Source organism: Calonectris borealis, chromosome 1 (assembly GCF_964195595.1).
Source record: "Calonectris borealis chromosome 1, bCalBor7.hap1.2, whole genome shotgun sequence".
NCBI classification, from domain to species: Eukaryota; Metazoa; Chordata; class Aves; order Procellariiformes; family Procellariidae; genus Calonectris; species Calonectris borealis.
The window spans coordinates 126,473,527-126,490,784 of NC_134312.1; the positions used below are offsets into that span (position 1 = coordinate 126,473,527).

Consider the following 17,258-nt stretch of genomic DNA (forward strand, 5'->3'; position numbering starts at 1 on the left):
AGGGTTAAAATATTTCTAAACATATATCTAAACTGATGTGTCCTTACGTGGTATTATGACTGAGTAGCAGAGATGTACATAAATAGCATGTGAGACCACACTGACAATAAAAGATGGTAGTCTGTAGACATGAGAATTTTCAGAGGTTGAAAAATAAATGATTTTGTAGTTTGAGACCTATGCACCTAAGACAAATACGGTATGTATGGGTTCTGTCAGAAAGCATTACTTGTTAAGAAAAGAACAAGTCAGTGTGAATGACCAGTTTGGCCATAAAAATCCAAAATGTCTCTGAAGTAGAAAGTTTCTGGACAGCTCAACATACTTTCTTCCTAAAGGATATTGCTGATGTTTTTTTCTTTACTTCCTCTGGGAACAAATTACTGTTGTGTTGTAGTCTTGATAAACTCTGGAGCAGGTTTTGCATGACAATGATCACAGTCAGAACATAAGATGTATTCTTTCAATTGTCATCCTGGACATATAATTGCTGGCCTCTCTATGAGGCCACTGCAGTTAAACCAGTGCTCGCTCCTAAAACTGTAATAAAATCCAACAGCAATGACATCCAGGCCATTATTTGACTTAATTTTCTTCTGGACCAAGGAAGTAATCAAAATGACTTGCTAATAAATGTAAAAGAAATGAAGGTTCTTTGTCTTCTCTGAGGGATTTTCTTTTCCTACATAAAGTTTTATAAATTGAGTCCTGAAACCTTGTTTTCAGAGTGCATGATTTTTCTTTTTTCTTTTTCACTTGCATTATGCCACAAGAAACATCTTGAACTCATAGGTAGCATTAGGAAGAGAAGACTGCTTGGTTTAAGTACCAAGTTATCTATTGCTGTTGTTAATGCATCATATGCTATTTCCGTGGAAAGTCCACAATATGTCTAAAACCAAATAAGGAAACAGAACTGTTTTGCAGCTCATATTACTTTATATGTGTAGTATATAAACCACAGTAGAACAAAGGTTTTGAAATGTTTATTCCTCTGTCTGAGAGAAAGAAACTACTCAAAATTGTGAAAAAAAAGGTCTATAGAGAGAAGTAACTTGAGGGCGATAGAGGTCTCAGGCCTTGAGGATATTCTCTGAAGATATCAGGTCCCAGCCAAAATCCAAATACTTCAGTTACATTGCAGTAATATTCTGGCTAACCTTTGAATATTTCACCTATAAGGTCAAGGACAAAGAAATTCAATCCGCAAAGCTGCGAGTAGGAGAAAAGTTTCTGTTAAGGGAACAACTTTTAGAATAGTTCATGTAAGGGCTGAACCCCCAGCTCTAAAAACCATTGTTCTGCCTAAGGATTTTGAGTGAAATGCAAGTAATCTAGAATTGTCTTTTGTATTTTATTTGCTCTTCTGCTTTGTAGGTAGGAGCTTGACCATATGTTTTCATTTAAGCCTGATTTCTTTTCTTTTCAGTCTGAATAATAGGTGTAACTAATTTCTTCAGAATGTTTGAATCTAGAGATTATCTGCTGACAAGTTTCAGGGGTTAACACTGAGGCTGGCGTTGCCACATGTTGGGTTTTAGGATGTTGCACACAAAACACAGTGGGCAAAAGGGTACATTAGTGGAGCAAAAAAATTCTTGTTTGTCTCATTTGACAGGCTAATAAAAGTTTTTTTTTAGTCCAGTTACAATAATACTACCATTTATAGTCAACAACAATACAGAAAAGCCTCTGTTAATATAGTTAAAATTGTTACATAGAAAAACTTTCCTATTATCTACCCCTTTTTTCTGGTGTAATGATCATCCTTCTGGTCTCCCTCTGGGTCTTAAGCTTGACAGCATCAGTCCTCCCCAGGTGCAGAGGTTGGATGGGAATGTCAGAGAGCTGCCAATGCCCCAACTTCTTTGCTTGGAGGGCTAGTAAAGTGTTTGTTCCTCAACAGTTTTGGGATCTGTCTGGATTTATTTTTATGCATTATCTTCACACAGTCTGCATAAGTGAACTTTCTCTTTGCTGGTTCTCAATTATTCAGTTTTCTATTCTCTGCTTTATCTAAACTTGTTTAACAAGATTGTATTCCTGTAGTGACCGTTGTGATTTGGACGTCTGGTACCATCCTGTGTTTACACTCTTGCAAATCATTTTTTATTCTAGTATCATAGATAATTCAGTCTGCACAGATGTTTACTCATATCTCTATAAACTCAAAATATCGTAAACCAAACCTGACTGCTAAACAATTGCTATCATAAATAAAAGAAGCTAAAATCAACTTATGTCAAGACAAATGTCAATCAAATCCTTAGATCCTGCCTTGTAAGACCACTAAAAAGCCTTTTAATAGTAACGGAAAGAAACCATATTTACTGGGCTACAGAAGTGTTCACTCTGGTAGAAACAATATTCTTACTACAGGAAATATTTAGCTATGAAATACATGTAGCATATTGTGGGTTCTGTCATTCACAGAACTACTGTTTTATGACAGAAGTCAAATTAATGGGCAAAAGTTACTTTTCAAGAGGGATTCTTCTTACCAACTTTGTCTGTTTTCTTGAGTACTAAGAAATCAAAAAAACAGTGCAGAGCTCAATTCTGCCTTACTACAGAAACCTGTAAACCTTGAATGATGAAGAGTATAAATATTAAGACTATGAAAATGCATAACTCAGGAAATATATATATGTGACTCACAGCAGAGAATAGATAAACTGGCTGTTTCAAAAGTTTGTAAACTATCTCAAGGAAGCAACTTTGGAAAAGGCAAAAGTGCTGAGTAATCATTCTATCCCATTCACTTACAAGAGTCAGTTGGAGACGTATATATATATGTTTCCAGTTACTGTCTGCTGTATGAAGTGTGATATGTCTCCTGGAAACTTGTAAAAAACAGTACATTTTTTTGGTTGTATATAAAAAGTAGAAGGATGTAACAGCACCAGTGTCATTACCGATTTCACAACACTGCAGATTTTGATTAAAATCTGCTATAGCTTCAGAACTTGACTGTGCTTTCAGAGATTGGACTAAGAGATACGTATATCCAAGAAAAGTTTAAAAAGAAAGTAAAAATATATCTGCCAAAATAATCAGATATTTGACATATGTCAAAAATTCAATTACTCCTGAACTGAAGCAATTACAGTTTCCTTTCAACCATGGACTCAAGACATTTTTGTGTGTGTTTGGGTCTAGAAAAAGATTAAGAAAAGGGGAAGCTGTCATAGTCTTAATTTACTTGCTAGTACTTTAGCTTAGGGTAACATGAACTTTCTTTAAGTTAAGGATAAAGTTTGGTGGGTTTTTTGTGGCTAGGCACTAAAAAGAAAGTCACACTTGTTTACAAAGCATATGACATTTCTTGTGTGGCTCTTGCATTTTCAAAATATTTGTGTGGTTATTTTCTAGTTTTTGTTAAGATTTTAGGCAGGTTATTAAATGCTGGTAGACTGTTTTGTTATATACAGAACACAGTTAAATCACTGTAGTATAGGGGGAGAGGTTGAGTGGGACATAGTTTTCCCATTACCACAGTAGGGCAGAACATGTAAGATCCCATTTCTAAAAAATATGACTATCTATCCCCCCACTCTCCTCAGCAATCCCTCTCCATCCACACTGTGTTTCTGGTCTTTCTTCTATATCATTATTTATCAATTAATCTCTTTTGAGAATATCAGAATTATATTTAAATGTATGCAGAAATAAAATGAAACTTTAGTTAAGGAAGGACCAATTGACCTAATGTAACTGAGTTTTTACTTGCCTATTTTTCAATGTGTCACAAATAGAATCATTCAGAGAAAAGGTGTATTGATACATTTTTTACAGTGCTGATGTAGAAGAGATTTTGTATTTTTTCCTTTGACTTTGCAGTATGCCTCCTGCTTTCTGTGACTTTGGATCTAGGACATTACTGTGCTGCAGACTTTTAGGTCTTGGATGCCTGGATGATCTCACAAAATTTTATCAACACAAAGTTGTCATTGGGGAAATAAGGATGATAAATAATTTTCAAATGTATAAAATGGTCAAAGGAAGATGGGATAGATCTACTGTCTATAAGATTATTGGAGGGAAAAAAATAGATTTGGAAGGAAAAAACAAGAGAAACTGTCAGTCCATCACAAATTTTTAGAAAAAGTGTTGGACCATCGGATAATTAGAAAACTTTTACTGCTCTCATTCCTGATTGTTCTTCTTCACTCCTTACTCTTATCTATTTGGCGTTCCTTGTGCCAAATGACTCCGTATAATGCAGTGTAGCCTCCTCCACTCATTCTGCTCCCTGCCATAGCATCGTTTTGCAAGTTACTGTCTATGCCTGTTACCCATTTTCTGGTCCCTCCGGTGTTTTGTTTGTATGTTTTTCCAGTCCTATTGCTCACTGTTCCCTGTCTTTACAATAATTTTCCTTCTCTGACATGTGTCTTATGCGTTGTTCTGTACTGCTGTTCAACCTTGCTTTCTTACTGTTCTCATCTCCTACCATTCAGATGTGTCTTTCCTAATGTGCAGGCCAACTGGATTTCTGTAAAGTGAACCCAAAGTCCATCATCACAGCACCTCTGAAGGGAAATTGCAAAGATATCCCATGCTGCCAAGAGCAATGCATAAGATAAGAGCAGAGGTGGAAAATATAATTGAATGTGGCATGTATATGAATGTCAGGAATTTTCTTTTTTTTAGATTTGACAGGTCTAATCTAGACCTGTTTAGAGGTCAAAAGTCAAAGTTGCAGGTACCAGAGTTTCAGAAATAAGAGGGATGTTCTGTATAAACCAGTTTAGGAGGTTACGTAATTTCTGTATTACTGCAGAACATTCTTACATCAAATTTGATAATCAATCAGATGTGATATGGAAGTGATGGAGACATTGTTCTGAAATATATTAAGTGATAATCTTATATTGGGGATTTAAAAAAATATTGTCCATTTATCCTCAGTAAGAGAGTGTGATCTTCATGATTTCATGTATTTTTTAAAGTTTTCTTAGAGTTAAAAATCTTAAGTGTAATTTTTCTTGGTTTAGTTATCACCAAAGAAGCGAATTACTGTACTTAGAAACATTTTTCCTCAGTGTGCTTAAGCCTTGTAAGCTTAATTGTTACTGTACTTCAACGATAAATAAATGTAATAGGTATTTCTGTCAAAATAATTGTTTTGATTTTGGCTGCAACTGCCTTATAGGCTATTAGTTAGAGAAGGATAATTTTAAAAATGAAAAGGAAACTTTATGCTTGGCCTTTTAGACATGCTTCGTTTAAAAACAAAATAAATTGCATTAAACAAAACAACATATTTAATTACTGAGCCCTGTTCTCAATCCATTTATTTTAATCTAAATAGCAAATGTTTAACTTGCATCCATTATTTTGTACCAGCAAGAAATTCTTCTAAATTAAATGTCTTAATGAAATAAGCCAGAAAGACTCAGCCAGAAGTATACAAAATTGAGTTAACACAAGATTCATAAAATGGCAAACAAATCTTATAAACATGCTGTATCTAATACATTTTATTATGCGCTTATGATAGTGATGATGTGAAGCCTTTCAGTTAAAGACTCAAACATTCATTCCTTTATTTGTGCCATTTATTTCTTAAAGTGACTTCTCAAGTTTTAACCAGTCATTTGTGAAATTGTTTATTAGCATTTGAGCTACATATTTATGACAGCTTTTTCAACTAAGGAACTCAGCAACTCAGGGGGGATCTTATTAACATATATAAATACCTGAAGGGAGGGTGCAAAAAGGACAGAACTAGGCTCTTTTTGGTGGTGCCCAGTGAAAGGAAACACAGGAACTTCCATCTGAACATAAGGGAATACTTTTTTTACTGTGAGGGTGACCGAGCACTGGAACAGGTTGCCCAGAGAAGTTGTGGAAACTCCATCCTTGGAGATATTCAGAAGCCTTCTTGGACATGGTCCTTGGCAACCAGCTTTAGGTGACCCTGCTTGAGCAGGGGGATTGGACCACATGTCTGCCAGAGGTCCTTTCCAACTTCAACCATTCTGTGATTTTGTGAAGCTTTCAGAGGCAGGGGAAAGGACAACTCTAACTTTTGGTGGAAGAATCCATAATTCAGGAAGCAGAGTGTCCTCCTAGAAATACAACCATTGTGGACTATCTGTGAAAGGAATCTCTCTTGCATCCCACCTACCTAAATAAACTATACTAAGGGAAGGAAAATGGTGATGTAAACATTAAAAAGAGATTAATTTAACCTTTAGCATTTTGCATCCTTATTGTATTAGCTCTTTTACTTACTTTATTGTATATAAGTTGAACTAACTTGAAGTGCATTACATTCCATTTTCTTTGTCCCAGAGAAGATGCAAATAGGAGTTTTAGCATAACATATGTGCCCTAAGAAACTATAACTTAGATCAAGTTATACTTCATTTATGGATTTTGCTCTTCATGTCTGAGAGGACATGAAAAACTGAGAAACCAGTTATCTTCTTGGTTAATTTCAGATATAGAAAAAAACATTCAGAACTTCACTGATATATGGTTCAAGACACATGACTAACTGACATTTTAGTAATATGTATGCCCTTCAAACATTCATCTTGAGATGGTAAACTTTGTTTCATATCTTCCTCGCAGACGTAAGTCATTCATTTTGGAATACTTTTTTTGTATAAATACCATAGAACCATAGAACAACTCAGGTTGGAAGGGACTTCGAAAGATCATCTGGTCCAACCTTCCATGGAAAAGGGAGGCTAGATGAGATTATCTAGCACTCTGTCCAGTCGTGTCTTGAAAACCTCCAGTGATAGGAACTCCACCATGTCCCTGGGGAGGTTGTTCCAGCCATTGATTGTTCTCACTCTAAAAAATGTCTTTCATAGGTCAAAATGATACCTCTCCTGGTGCAACTTGTACCCATTGCCCCTTGTCCTCTCCATGTGGCTCCTTGTGAAGGGAGAGCCTCTATTCTCTTTGTGGATGCCCTTTAAGTACTAGAAAATTGTGATAAGGCCCTCCCGAGCCTTCTCTTCTCCAGGGTGAAAAGGTCTAACTCTTTCCGTCTTTCCACATAGGGCAGGTTCTCCAGCCCTTTGATCATCTTCACGGCCCTCCTTTGGACCCTCTCCAGTCTGTCCATATCTTTTTTGAATTGTGGGAACCAGAACTGGACACAGTACTCCAGGTGCAGCCTGAGAAGTGCTGAGTAGAAGGGGATGATCACATCTCTATCTCTGCTAGTAGTGCCCCTGTGGATACAGCCCAAGATCCAATTTGCCTTTGTTGCTGCAGCGGTGCACTGCTGACGCATGTTCAGCTTGTTGTCCAAGACCCCCAGGTCCCTTTCAGCAAGGCTGCTCCCCAGCCACACAGATCCTAGCTGTAACTGGGCTCTTTGGTTATGTCATCCCAGGTGCAGGACCTTGCACTTGTCTTTGTTAAACTTCATGCAGTTCTTGCTAGCCCACTTTTCCAGCCTGTCCAGGTCTCTCTGTGAGTTGGCTCTCCCTTCTGTCCACCTCATCAGTTTAGTGTCATCAGCAAACTTGGTGAGAACCTCTGCCTTGTCAGCATTATATGTAACTAGTTTCCCTCCCCTGTTTAGCAATCGGACTGTCTTCCCTGTGCTTCTGCTTACTACTCACATGTCTGAAGAACCTTTTCTTGTTGTTCTTGATATTTTTGGCCAATTCAATTTCTAGCTGAGCCTTAGCCTTCCTGACTGGATTTCTGCATGCCCTAGAAAGGTTCTTGTAGTCCTTGATGGGTATTTGGCTGCCTTTCTATAGCAGGTATGCTGCTGCTTTGCTTTTAAGTGCACCCGAAAGCTAATTGTTAAGCCAGGGTGGTCTCTTGTTCTGCCTTCTTCCTTCCCCTTTTGTAGGAGGTGCACTGTTCTTTATATCACCTGCAAGTCACTGAGATAAGTGTCTGTATCTGGCTTCGCAAACAAGAATGTATTTTATATGTATTCTTAAAAGCAGAAACAAGACAAAGTATAGAATTGCAGAATCACAGAACTGTTTAGGTGGTAAGGAACCCTGTGAGATCATCTTGTTCATCCAACCCTTCCTCAAGCACGGTCATCTAAAACAGGATGTTCATGACCATGTCCAGCCAGGTTTTTAATATCTCCACAGATGGAGGCTGTTGGCTGTTGGGTGATGGCTGTCAATCCAGAAAATTTTATTCATAGTTACTCATTGAGACTGACTGATTATAATACTGATGTAGCAAAACTAACACAGACTGCTGCATTCTCACAGTTTGTTAATTAGAACCCATAACAAGGGATTGTGATCATGTTTTACTGAAGTGTAATCAAAAATTCAAGCAGCCTCACTGGAAACACTAAAAAAAAAAGGAAAAAGGTGGAAGCAAAAATCAACCCACCCTTAATAACAGCTGAGGCAGAAATGTTGTCTGTTCTTTAATAAACTCTTGGAATTTAGCACTGAACTACTTTTGGAAGAGCTGCTATAAAAAATCTTAGTCTTTACATGTGATCCAGGCTTTTATCTCTTCTAGCAGGTGAAAATAAATGAAGAATACCTAGGCCTGACTTTTATTATGTATTGCAGATACTTACTGGAGTGCTGGCAATATCTCACTTTTTACTGCCTGATATCAGTCCTCCTTTTCTGGATGAGTTCCTTGAGAAAAAAATTAGCAATTCTTCCCGAGCAGCATCTGCTGTCTGTGAATATTTTGGAGGTTGCCCTTTCTAGATTCTGAGGATAATGGTAGAAAACAGACCTGATTATACTGGGTTGACATTTATATGGCCAGTGCTAATTTTAGCAGGGCCGTCTGTGGTTTTAACTGAAATGATTCTTTACTAATAATTTTAATGGAGAAACTATCAAGGAAAAAAAAAAAACGAACAAAAGTGCCCACTCTTAAATGATTCCCCATCAGACTTCAACAAGACATAGTGAGCTCTGCCTCATCTCTCTTTTTCAATTAGAGGAATCTGAACTGAGTGCTGTTCTTCTGGGTACAATCAATGGGAGGTACTCTGAGATGCTACAGACATAACAGCGACACATCAAGGAGATAGTCCTTTCAACATCTAGAAAATCTGCCATCAATGTACCTTACTAATATGAAAAATACATGGCTTTAAGATAAAGTTAAATGAGAGGATGATGATTCTTTTCAAAGATATTGCAGGATATTTTGCTCATTGCCATCACAATTTTATCAGTGTGGCACTGTCTGGGATGCTTGCTCTTAAACAATTTCCTAAGCTACCCTAGAGGCAACAAATGCTTTTTTACCCATCTGTATTCCTTCCAAATAAAATCCCAGCTATGGGGATCCACTGCTTCATTACTTTAATTAATTTTAGCTCTCACAGTGCTATGCTTTCAAGGGCTGGTACAGAAATTACACAGAACCCAACCACAGTGCAGTATCTCATAGAAGTGAAGCAGGGAAATATACTAATTTTGATTTAACTATCTAATTCAGTTCTGAGTTCTAGGCTCAAGTGTCAAAAGATGTGGTGCTCAAGGAATCTTTTACAGAATCAGTGCTCTCCACCGGTTTTTGGAGGCAAGGCAACGCAAGGCTTAAAACCAGGTTACCTAAAAAAGAAATGAGGGAGGACACAGATCTCCGCATGCTTCTCTGTAAGGCAGTTGACTCTAATTGCAGCCCTTGGTTTGAATCAGATGGCTTCAGACTTTTAAAAGGTCAGCTGAGCTTACTCTACTATCACTGTCTCCTACTGACCTGTAGGAGAGTGAAATAGAAGTAGGGTATTATCAAAATCCGGCCCAAAGCTTTTTACCAAATGTGATACTGTTTTATTCTGAAAAGAGCCTCGCTATGGATTTCTTATGAAGAATTTGTGGATACTCATTGCAGTATAAATACTTACACGAAGATAAGGATCAGTCGTTGGGATCAGTTCTTGGTATCCCTAGCAGAGTACTTGAGGTCCACAGGAAAATGGGAGCAACTTGGTTGGTAATGCTGGTTTGTATTAAAATTGTCCACATAGATATTATTGTCCCTTGTGCCAGCAGTTGCTGGCCCACATTCTATAAATGGGAAGGAGAAAAGAGAAGCATGAAACAATGTGTGGTTTGTGAAATTAGGCCTATTTAATCTATCTTATTAACTAGCAAAATCATAAGGAAATAAATCCGTACTAGCAGTTAATGATCAGTTGGTTAGTTGACAGCTGCAGGCAAGCCCAGTGATATAAAAATTACTGTCATTATGAACAGCTTCTACTAAGAGATTTTTTTACTAAAAATGTGAACACATTCTGTTTCGATGGTGATATTATAAAATTTGTCTTTTCATGATCTTTAGTAATCAATTTTCTGCCAGAATGATCCAGAATGCTGTCATATGGGTTCTGTATTAAAATTTAATTTAAAAATCAAGGCACTATGTACTGCAACAGGCATAATTAAGCTACAGTTCAAACATTATATGAAATGCATATATAGTATAACTAGTTATTAGTTTACAGCCTGTTCTATTTATCATATGTTAAAAGAGTTGCAGATCAAATTAGTAAAACCCTATTCTAAATTATAACTTCTGAAAAGATTTGTTTGTTTGTTTTCTGTTTGGGTTTTGTTTTTGTTGTTGTTTTTTTTTAAAGTTACAAATCATCCAGAGTATATTATTCTGGTAAAACACTAGAGACCAAAAATGAGCTTGAACAGCTACTTGGGTATTTTGCAATCAGTAAGATGCTGATGTAGCAGCAATTTGTTATTTGCACTGTATAGGCATCACTGTAGAGGACATGGAGAGAGAATACATTCTTGATATTCCCAGCAGAATACATGAAGTCCACAGACAAATAGGAGCAACTTGATCAGTCATGCTGATTTGTACTAAAATTGCCCACATACATATTATTGTCTGCTGTGTCAGTAGATGTACTGATGAAAGAGCTGGGATGGTGTTTTCCTACACACATGGGAAAAGGCAGGGGGAGAAGAACACAAAGTGGTTTGTGGGGAGCTGAAGCTGCTTTTTCACTTTTGTCGGAAGGGAGAAGGTCCTCTGTCCTTCACAGCCTTTCAGCAACTTGAGGAACAGCCAGCCATAAAGACCTAGAAGGACAACATTCAAGGTCAGGTTGGACGGGACTCTGAGCAACCTGATGTAGTTGAAGATGTCCCTGCTCATTGCTAGATGACCTTTAAAGGTCCCTTCCAACCTATTCTACGATTCTGTGATTCTATGACAAAAGAGAGAAAATACCCAAGAAGGAAATGGCTACAAACCAGATAGACTTGCCCAGTGTTGCAATAAAATAGGCGCACGCGTGAGCGCGTGTGTATATATAACCATCTCTCTCTGTGTATATACACAGAACATATAGTGTGTATGCAGTTCTATATATACATCCATAAATACACTGTTAAGGAATTAGAGATCTCTGTGATGGGAATGTTTAGAAGACTGACAAATTAGGCCATTTTTAAACTTTAAAACAAACCCTTACATTTATTAACAATAAACTTTATGCTAATAAGTAATTCTTACACACTGTTAATCACTATTACTACATATATAAAAGTGTTATTCCTTAGCAATCATACCCTAAATTATCAATAAGTATACAATGCCATGAAGTTGATGCCATATAGGTAGCAGTGATGGTTTGGGTCCTTGATGTTTCATCATCACGGAGGTCAAAGTGACCAGACTTGAGAGAGAACAACAACTCTGATAAGAGAAGTTGGAACTGAAGTGATCTTGTCGACTTCCTTCTACATCTTTCCTTGGTCATTGCTAGTGCTTTATGCTTCTTGCCCCTTCCACCTCCAAAGGGCAATCTCAACAGCTCCCCGTGCTGTTTACTTTGGCTGTTTCTTTTGCTAATCATCCCTCCTGTGTATTTAGCAGGATGTTCTGCCTATTTGCAGTTCCTTCTGCTTACCTTGTGCCTCATCTTGCAACTTCTGTTACCTGGATACCTCCTACATGCAACTTCAGATGTCTTTGCCCTGTTGGTGGTCACACTGCTCACAAACTTAATTAAAATGCCTAAACATTGTGTTTGGATATGCCATAACGGTGTTACAAAGTGCTTACATACTGTTGTTGATTACACTATTTTGGTATGCATGTATTTGGATTGAAGGCAATCTAATTGCAAATATATCCTCAAGAATACACTTCTAATTTAAAGATATTACAGGCCTCTGCCTTAACTACACCAGAGTAGACCCAAAGTGGGCAAATCACAGCAGAGAGCCGTCTCTCTTCTCTCGCAGAGGGAGAATAGTGCATCAGTGCTGTAGCTGAATTCTGTTCCAGAGGGATGGATCCTAGTTCAGATGTTTTCAGAAGTATGGCAACAATGTGTGTGGTCAGCTTAGTTATTTCAGATACTGGATTAAAAAATTAGTTGCTAATTTTTAAAGGTTTTCAAAAAACCCTTTGATCACATTATTGCCAGCAATATGTGTATATGTTTTGTATATCTTTTAAATCTTGGGTATGTACTTGATAGATAATGCATTAAATAGGGAGATTAAGATCTAAAGAAAAATCTTAAATTTTATTAAAAGAAAAAAAAAGGAGAAATCTAGTTTATTTTTTGTCTAGATATTAGCATTTTTAATGGATTTTTAATAAGGATATTTTCAAGCTATTTCAAGATACAAGACTTTTCAAGTAATTATTTCAAAGACAAATTGCTTATGTCATGATGGACTTCTACAAATACACAAAAATTAAGCAATTATGAGTGCAAAGCAGTTGGTCAATTTCCATAACTACCACATGATAAATCTCTTACCTACAGAAATCCAGATATATTTAGGTAAGAATTCCCTGCTGTTTGTAGAATCCATAATAATGTGAGGCAGTGGTCTATATTTGAGGTCTTGAGGCCTTGTTACCGAAAGAGGCAGAAATCCTGCAGACAGAGTGGTTTGTCTTTAAATAATCCCAACCTTCCTAATTTAAGATTGACTTTCCAATCTTAATTTGGTTAGTTTATTTTAATTTAGGAGTGTTTCTACTTAAAAGCTTTACAGCTACAGAACCACATCAACTCCAGTGGGGTTATATACTATAGGAAGTACCTACATAACACAGTACAAGATAATTCTTCATAAAGGTAATTAATCTGGACAGGACAATTTATTATTTTAAATATGCTGTTGATCTACCCAAGCTGCTTCGGATATCTTTATTCAAGGTTGCTGTTTGTGTTGAAGGAATAAATGATAGCAACAACAGATTGTGAGGTAGCAATAGAAGTTGCAATGTCCAGTAGACTTTATAATTAAATGCTAGCAGAGGGCTGGTGCAGATGAGGAGTCCTGACTTTTGTTCTGTGTTTTGGAAAGCTGTCTTTCAAACCCTTCTCTCCAACCCTGCTGTGACTTACTTGACCTTTTTTGCTTCTGGCCATCCCCGTCTGTCATCATTTTACTCTGTCTCCCTGCACGTCCACTTTCATTTCCAAACTTTCATGCATCCACCTCTTTTTTATATTTTGTCCTTCCCAAGACTGCATTACAGTTTTCTTATTGCCCACTCTGCTACAGCTCTCAGCATTGAGGTCTTCACCCTCAAGCCACTCTAGGCTGTAGGAAGGTGAACATTTGTAGCACAAGATAAAGTTTCCCTGCTGACATTTTTTGAGCACACAGCAGCCTGTGGTTATCAGCAGAAGCAATCACCGGGAGAGTGCTGCTTGTCCCACGCATGCTAACTTGAGCAGATTCAGTCATTCTCAGGGAACAGTGCTCATAGACCTGTATTAGCATGTATGCATTGTAGCAGGCAAGACAAATTATCACAAAAATGGATTCAAAGCTTGATGTAAAGGTAGCTGCTCATAACTAAGAGGTTTTTCTACAGATAGAATTAAAGCTGAAACCCTAACCCCGAGATGTTAGTTCCACCAAATTTCAAGAATTCTTTTCAAAGCAAGGAGCTTGATAGTGAAAAAACTGTATGATTTACTTGTTCTACTTTGTGTAATTTTCCTACAACTTTATTTCTGAAATAGCTGGAACGCATCCTAAAGTTCTGACACTTGGCAGACTGACAAGTCATTGGAGAAATGCCCTTAAAATGCAATGTATCAGGCCACCTTCATTATAGACAATATAGGTTTATTTTTTTTTAAAACAGCAAAATCAATCAGATGAAAAATCATACAGAAAATACATGGCTTGTATATAATAATGTAAATTCTTTCAAATATATTTCAATTATGTCTTGAACATGAAAAATTGCTTTTGGATTTGTCTTTTTTATGCAGTATTACTCTGATGTTGCAACCCACAGGTGCTCAAAAAACATGTCTTAGGCCCTAGAAAAACATGGGATTGACTTATATATATTATACATGATTTTTGAATACTAAATGTGGGACGTTCACTTAATTGTGCTTGTTTTGTTTTGAGCCTTCAGAGTCTCCCTGGGTCTCATTTCAAAGTTTTATCAGTAAGTAGAAGTCTAAAATAACACTTTATGTGAACTCGTCTATTCAGAACATTGAACCAAAAAGTACCTTATTACAGGAAGCCAGGCCACAAATGCTACTATAAGATGAGATTTGGCTGTAGCAAGAGCAGGGTAAAATGAAATTTGTATCACAAGGAGAATGGTACAGTATGATAAAATGTTAAATAGTATATCAAAAAGAAAAAAAGGAAATATATGAATAAAATGATATAAATAATTTTCAAAACTTTCAAAATACCATAATGATCTGTTCTATCTTACAGGAACCCGATTAGCTCCAAAAGAAAAACTGGACATCCCAGTGTCATTCATGCCAGAGACGATGAAAATGTATGAGGCTGTGGTGGTAATTCATGTAATGAGGGAAAATGGTGAAAACTGGCCTTATGAGGATTCTGCTGAACTAAATAAAGATTTAAAGAGGTAATTTATTCTAATAGGAAAAGAAAAAGTAGTTGAGGATACTCAATCCTATCATCATTTTCCCCTTCGGATATTTGTTGTAGCTCCCAAAGGCAATCAAGTGTCTGACTTTGAGGGCAATAGGTATCCAACATAAGCTTTTAATGTACCTTGCAAAGTATGCAGATTTAGGGTAGGTCTTTTATCTGTTTCGGTGCCTACCTTTTCTAACTTTAAATAAAGAAAATGTAAAGTACTAGCTGTCAGTGCAGTTGTGGATATTGAGCAAATGAAAGCTCTTAGATGCCTCTAATTTTTCAGTATATTTGGGCTAATAATGATTCTCCGGTGGATATGTTTATATAATGCATAAACTGCATAAAGTTTGTTTCAGTGTAGACATGACATAAGAGCGAGCAGATCAGGCCAAATGTTCTCATATCGTGACAGAATAATATTTGAAGACACTAAACTAAGTGGATATAAATTATTGCTGTTCTGATTTGCTTGGATTTAATTTCTTTTTTTTTCCCTCATCTATATTTAGCCTTACAACATAAAATAAAATGGAGTCTCACCTCTCCAACAACTCTTAAGTCTAGATTACTTTGGAAAAAAAAATTCTCAGCACTCTATCACAATGACACTCTTCACTTATTTTCCAAGCAGTGTTACTGTAGCAGAGAATGGGGGAATTCGAGGAATACTCTGGATCTATCCGGTTCATGGAATACCTGAAGCACCACAACAGAAATTAGTTCCAGGTAGATAATGATTGAAAAAAAGTCAAACAATAAATTTAAGAAAATTAAATAGTCATTTGTGTTCTCACCTGTCTGATCACGAGAATTTGTGGTAGTACTTTGCTACATCTTAAAAAAAGATAAAATCACATATTAAAAACAAAATCTCCTTTCCCAGCCTACAAAGCAAATCTAGAACTATTATTTTGTTCTCATTGTGGATAAAAGGAGCCAGGAGCAGCTGAAAATCTCAAGGCTTGTGCCCTTCAGTGTCCCAGTTAATGCTGAGTTAGAGAAGTGAAGGTAAATCAAACAAAAGACTGACAAAAAGGTAGATTTCTGCTTGCACATCCAGAACACCCTTCTGGAGAGTTTACAGGATACAAATTATTGGAGTAGATGTCTGCTGTTTTTCTCAGCCTTGAATTTCACTCTTTAATCAAAAACAGAATGTAGAGTAGTGTGAATAGCAGTAAGTTTTCCACTTGCTCCTGAGAAGTAAACTTGCATTAAAAGATGACTGACATTCATAGGGTTTTTGTTGTTGCTTATTTTTGGCATAGTAAATGCTTATAGATTTTATTCACCTATTTTTTAAGAGTGTGATATAATCCCAGAATTGTGAAACAGAAATTGTGCAGAAATTGTGAGCAGCTTTTTAAATCTATAACCTTGATGAAACTACAGCTCAAGGTGTAGATGAGGGACAATTTTACACCAACTTGTCTTTTCATCTTGTCTTTTGATGAGTGAATGTAATACCTTTCTACACTAAATAGACTAAAGTACAGGAATAACTTCTGGAAAACTATAGAAATAGATATTTTTACTGTCACTAATTCAATTTGCTTAAGGACCCTTTACCTGCAGACAAATACCAATGATGTGGTTATTAATTAGAGATTTCATCTCCTTAATTTCCACTTCAATACCTTCAGGAATGAAGCAGAATATTATCATGCAATCATCTGTTGCCCAAAATGACAATTTTAAGGAGTCTCATTAGCATTAAAACTATGTATATTGATGTGAATATTTGTTGTATTATTTAAAGCTGTTATGTAATTCTCTGGCAGACTTTGAGATAAACCTCCCTTTTATTGGGCTGCTGTTTTCATTAGGTATAGAAGTTATGAATTAAAACTGTTAGCATTCATAAATTGCTTAAATGACATCAGTTCGTATATGATCAGCAACTTAAGTAACGTCAAATATTAAGTAATTTTAAATTCCTAAATGCTTCTTTAAAACAGCAAAACTAAACTGTAGAATATTTATAACTGTGTTATCCTCTAGTTTATATTCAATGAGTGTTTGTAATGCATACAAGGAGCATTACATTAATTTTGAATATGTATCTCTTTTTGGCCATCACCATATTTTTCTTCTAAGGAAGTACTAGATCTTTCATTGAAAAATGAACTGAAAAACTAAAATACCTCTTTGTAAGTGTATTTATGAAACAGATTCAATTCCTGTCTTGATTCTGAAAGTTTATGCTTTTCAGTTATAAATGGACTTTTTAAAAATCCCTGTTGTAAGATAGGAATCCAAAGCAGGTAATTTATAAGAAACCTACTTTGTTTTTAAATCATTGTTTTTAATAACGATCAAAATAGTATCGCCATTTCTTTAATGCAGACATTTATTAAAATTGCCTGGAGGCTACAAGCTGTTATGTCAAAAACCAAAGCTGCTTTG

At 36.3% G+C, this 17,258-nt stretch overlaps 1 protein-coding gene across 1 annotated transcript in view; it reads left to right on the top strand.

Moving 5' to 3' along the window:
* Positions 1-17,258, top strand: part of CFAP47 (cilia and flagella associated protein 47) — a 363,705-nt gene that overhangs the window by 308,710 nt on the left and 37,737 nt on the right. The window contains exons 58-59 of the mRNA XM_075174429.1: positions 14,676-14,835; positions 15,481-15,578. Coding sequence (XP_075030530.1) covers positions 14,676-14,835; positions 15,481-15,578 — 258 coding nt within the window. The remainder of the gene's footprint in view (positions 1-14,675; positions 14,836-15,480; positions 15,579-17,258) is intronic.